This window comes from Babylonia areolata, chromosome 23, assembly GCF_041734735.1.
Source record: "Babylonia areolata isolate BAREFJ2019XMU chromosome 23, ASM4173473v1, whole genome shotgun sequence".
NCBI lineage: Eukaryota > Metazoa > Mollusca > Gastropoda > Neogastropoda > Buccinidae > Babylonia > Babylonia areolata.
In genome coordinates this window covers 5,880,806-5,885,805 of record NC_134898.1, presented here as the reverse complement: position 1 = coordinate 5,885,805, position 5,000 = coordinate 5,880,806, and the positions used below count along the sequence as shown (strand labels likewise).

The following is a 5,000-nucleotide window of genomic DNA, read 5'->3' as shown; positions in this document are numbered from 1 at the left end:
GATGGACTTGTGATCCAGTGTTCACCAGTGATCAGGGTTCGAGGCCCCGTTCGTTTCGGCATGGGGTTGTGTCCTTGGAAAAGGTAATTTTACTCCAAATTTCCTCACTCCTGAACGGGTACCTGACATAATTCAGGTCAGGAAAGGTCAAAAGCGGTCAAGGGAGAGGATGGGGCCCCGCCTTCGTGTTGCAGATGACAGAATACTTTATTATCTCAACAAGAGAAATTCAATTGTGGTGTAAAACACATAAACAATACACGGAAATCACAGGCATTCAACATGTATACATAAAAGACATAAAATGTTTAGATGGCAACCCATGCGTACAATAAATAATCACAGTAGATAACAACAACACAACAGAAACCTTTAAAAGGTAACTTGGAGTAAATCATACATACTTAATCACAGCCATACATGTGCATTACAAAATCAATTAAAGGATATGAATAAAATAGGCATGAAATAGCAAACTAAAAGTAGAGATAAGACATAAAAAGATTATAATGACAATGCAATTCAACAATACTTTGATTTGAGATGTCACATTCCACAAACACACACTCTGACATACACTGTCGTTGTTGTTGTTTTTTTTTTTTTATCACAGATCTGATAATCAATTATTGCTGTTTAACAGCTGAATTGAGGTTGGTATGAAGCTGCATTTGGTTCTGTTCCGAGCCCGAGACACAGTGGACATGAACTCACTGCCTTCATGACCGTAGGTGGCCACTGGACTTTTGTTTCTTTACCTTAATATTTTCAGTGTACGATGCGCTTTTAGTTGTTGTCAAGATGCAGTTCAACAGTAAGTTTTAAACGCGAGCTTTGCTGATTTTCAAAGCGCGAGGGCCGTACCCCGCCGTGTTGGAACACAAATACTTCAACAGCCCATCATTAAAATTTAAAAAAAAAAAAAAAAATAAATAAATAAATAAATAAAAATGTACGCGTATAGTTGACTTCATCAAGTTTTTGCGCCTTATACATATTGTTATTATTAGTAGTAGTTCTTTTTTATGTATTTATCTATTATTTATTCACCCTTTTTTTCTCAAGGCCTGACTAATCGCGTTGGTTTATGCTGCTGGTCAGGCATCTGCTTGGCAGATGTGGTGTAGCGTATATGGATTTGTCCGAACGCAGTGACGCCTTCTTGAGCTACTGAAACTGAAACTGAAACCATCAGTACGGCTGACGTCACGCCAGTCCTCTGAAAGCTGTGACGTCACGTTGTACAGCTCAATACAGGATCCAATGCCACCCACCACGGACTTCTTCTGAGCTAAAGCCACAGTCTCACAAGTTGCAGAAAAAGGCAAAAACCGCTATTCCCCAATCACTCTCACAGCCGTACGGAACGCCTACCAAAACATGAATAATTGCCGAAACAATCCCGATTTACTGCGCCGTTGAATGGAGATGACTAGATTGTACAGCTGTTGTGGTGTGTAAAACTTTCTGACTCGCGCGGAAAAAAAAAAAAAAAAATCCCCCCCCCCCCCCCCCCTAAAAAAAACACCCCAAAAACTCACCGCTGCTCTCCTTTTGTTGTTTTGTATTTTTCTCCTGTCTTCCTTCAGATACCTGAACTGCTGGCACCGACGCCAGGTCTGTGAGACTGATGCATGAACACCAGACGTGATCCACAGATCATGATCAGTGTGCACTAGCACTGCCTGCCTGTCCTTCATCGCATTTTGCTGGGCCAAAACTGCAGGGGTGGTGCACGTTTTCTAGTATTAAAAAAAAAGGGTGGAAAACAATGGCTCCTTTCCATGTACTCGGCGACAATCTTAGGAAGGATTTGAGGGATTTTAGTGGAGACTCAGGACATTCCCTTCATGTGTCAGAAGAAAACCTGGTTAGGATTTGATGGATTTTTAGTAGATACAGAGTTAAAGACATACTGAGTGAAAAACGTGGGCAGTGTTTGTGGGATTCCAGTGGAAAGAAAGTTCAAAACAAGCTGAAGGAAAAACCTTGGTGGGATTTGAAGGGTTCCAGCGGACAGCAAGTTCAGACATGCTGAGGGGAAAAACCTGGGTAGGATTTGAGGGGTTTCAGCGGACAGAAAGTTCAGACATGCTGAGGAGAAAAACCTGGGTAGGATTTGAGGGGTTTCAGTGGAAAGAAAGTTCAGACAAGCAGATTTCAGTGGAAAGAAAGTTCAGACAAGCTGAAAAACCTGGGTAGGATTTGAGGGGTTTCAGTGGACAGAAAGTTCAAACATGCTGAGGGGAAAAACCTGGGTAGAATTTGAGGGGTTCCAGTGGACAGCAAGTTCAGACAAGCAGATTTCAGTGGAAAGAAAGTTCATACAAGCTGAAAAACCTGGGTAGGATTTGAGGGGTTTCAGCGGACAGAAAGTTCAGACATGCTGAGGGGAAAAAACCTGGGTAGGATTTGAGGGGTTCTAGCGGACAGAAAGTTCAGACATGCTGAGGGGAGTAATGAAGATGCACAGTGATTGATGTCTCACATAAATCGTCACTGGTGAGTGAGTCTCCTCGCCTGGGCAAGCTCACTTTGTAATGCGTTCCTTCATTGTTGTGTGTGTGTGTGTGTGTGTGTGTGTGTGTGTGTGTGCGTGTTCTCCATCACCAACATTACATGATATTTGTTTATCATAATCTGACTGACTCCTCTACTGCTGATTAACACCTTTCGTAGAGATCCTTCTCCTGGACTACCCGGGCTACATCATTTTTTTTTCACCCGATGATAATTATATGGTATGAAAGAAATAACTGGATGAAAAATAAACAAAAACATGTTGTCAATAAATACCGTCCTTCCTTTTCAATCAGGATAAACGAAACTACGAAGAAGACTCGCTCCACCGCCAAGGTCAAGGCCAAGCCAAACCAGCCATGACCACGCACCAGCTGGTCAAGCTCTCGGACGAAGAGCTGGCCTCCAAGGCGCTGCACAGCTCGGACACACTACACGATGATTCCCACCACGTCAGTGTCAACCCAGTCTACGAGTTCGCCTTGTGTCGAAAAATCAAAGAGACCTTCAACACTAAAGGCGAGACCAGTCGACAGCACTCGCAAACGGACCTGGACAAGTTGTCGTTGTCATCGTCGTCATCGTCATCAGAGAGGAAAGACGGTGGGGGGACCTGCGTGGTGTCGGTCCAGCCACAGAGCTTGGCGGCCACGTGTGAAGAAGAACCAGGCGTCGGTGGTGACGTCCCACGGTCCCCTGTCGCCGTGGTGACCAAGACAGAGGCGGAACACCCCGACCTCTCCCAACAAGGACTCAGTCAACACCAACAACACCCACCACCACCACCACACACCACAAACAACGAAACGAACCCGTTCCAAACACCACAACCAACACAAACTGCAACACACCAGCCACAGATCGAAGTCACCGAACCGAAACCAACCACCACCACCACCCACCACCACCCCAACCCCCACCAAGTCCCGACAGAAAGCAAAGGGACGCAGACGACCCTGCCGCACCCGGGGGACATCAGCCTGTGGCCCCCACCCCCCCGGCCCGTGATGATCAGTGTGTCCACCCCTCCTGACGAGACGTCGCCCATGTTCCTCACCAAGCTTTCGCCACGGGACAGTTGCTTCCTGACTGACGACGTGCCGTCCTCCCCGGACGTGGACCCGGAGAGCGACGCCTCTGATGCAGGGTACGCCCACCTCAGGGGCCGCTTCGGGTCGGACGGAAGCGGGGCAGGTGCGGCAGGTGCTGCCGCTGGGGCCTGTGAGACCCCCCCTGGTGACGGAGCCCGCCGGAAGAGGTCCAAGAAGAAAGAGGAGAAAAGCATTGGTGAGTTGTGCGCTGTGTGTGTGTGGGGGGGGGGGGGGGAGGGAGGGAGGGGGGAGGGGTGTGTGTGTGTGTGTGTGCGGAGGGGGGGGGGGCAGGGGGTGATGTTTGTGGTGTGGTGTGGGGGGGGAAGGGGTGGGTGGGGTGTGTGTGTGTGTGTGTGTGTGTTAGGTGCGGGTGGGTGTTTGTGTTGTGTTGTGTTCTGTTGTGTGTGTGTGTGTGTGTGTGTTGGCTATGTGTGTGTGTGTGTTGGCTGTGTGTGTGTGTGTGTGTGTGTGTGTGTGTTGGCTGTGTGTGTGTGTGTGTGTGTGTGTGTGTGTGTGTGTGTGTTGGCTGTGTGTGTGTGTGTGTGTGTGTGTGTGTGTGTGTGTGTGTGTCTGTGTCTGTGTCTGTGTTGCTGCGTACCTGTGGTGCTTACATGTTTGTGAGTGCTGAAAGAAGTGTGTGTGTGTGTGTGTGTGTGTGTGTGTGTGTGTGTGTGTGTGTGTATGTGCGTATGTGTGTGTGTGTGTGTGTGTGTGTGTGTCCTGTGTCTGTATCTGTGTTGCTGCGTACCTGTGGTGTTTACATGTTTGTAAATGCTGAAAGCGGTGTGTGTGTGTGTGTGTTTGTGTCTGTGTGTGTCTGTGTCCTGTGTCTGTGTCTGTGTTGTTGCGTACCTGTGGTGCTTACATGTTTGTAAATGCTGAAAGCGGTGTGGGTGTGTGTAGTGGAAAGAGGTAAGTGGAAAGGAAGAAAGCCCAGTCAGTACATAACAGTGCCAGCAACAGCAGGACGGAGGCAGACAGAGGGGAATAAGCAAGTAAAGGTGAACTGTGCAGGTGGACGTGGGGATCTAGCAGTGTGAGTCAGCAGCAGTGTGAAGAAGGTGAAGAAGGAACAGGGGGTGGGGGGGGGGGGGGGGGGGGGGGGGGGGGGGGGGGTGTGTTCTGTGTGAATGACTCATCGTGTGCCTCACCTTTCTCTGCCCTCTACCCCCACACCCCCCAACCCCCATCTCTCTCTGTGTGTCTCTCTCTGTGTCTCTCTCTGTCTCCGTCTCTCTCTCTGTCTCTCGGTCTCTCTCTCTGTGTCTCTCTCTGTGCCTCTGTATCTCTCTCTCTCTCCATGTCTCTCTCTGTGTCTTTCTCTGTGTGTCTCTCTCTGTCTCTGTCTGTCTCTCTCTCCGTCTCTCTCTCTCTCCCCCTCTCTCTGTG

At 48.6% G+C, this 5,000-nt stretch overlaps 1 protein-coding gene across 1 annotated transcript in view; it reads left to right on the top strand.

Annotated features, from left to right (window-relative positions):
• Window positions 1-5,000, top strand: part of LOC143297808 (uncharacterized) — a 29,131-nt gene that overhangs the window by 5,195 nt on the left and 18,936 nt on the right. The window contains exon 2 of the mRNA XM_076610314.1: window positions 2,817-3,807. Coding sequence (XP_076466429.1) covers window positions 2,817-3,807 — 991 coding nt within the window. The remainder of the gene's footprint in view (window positions 1-2,816; window positions 3,808-5,000) is intronic.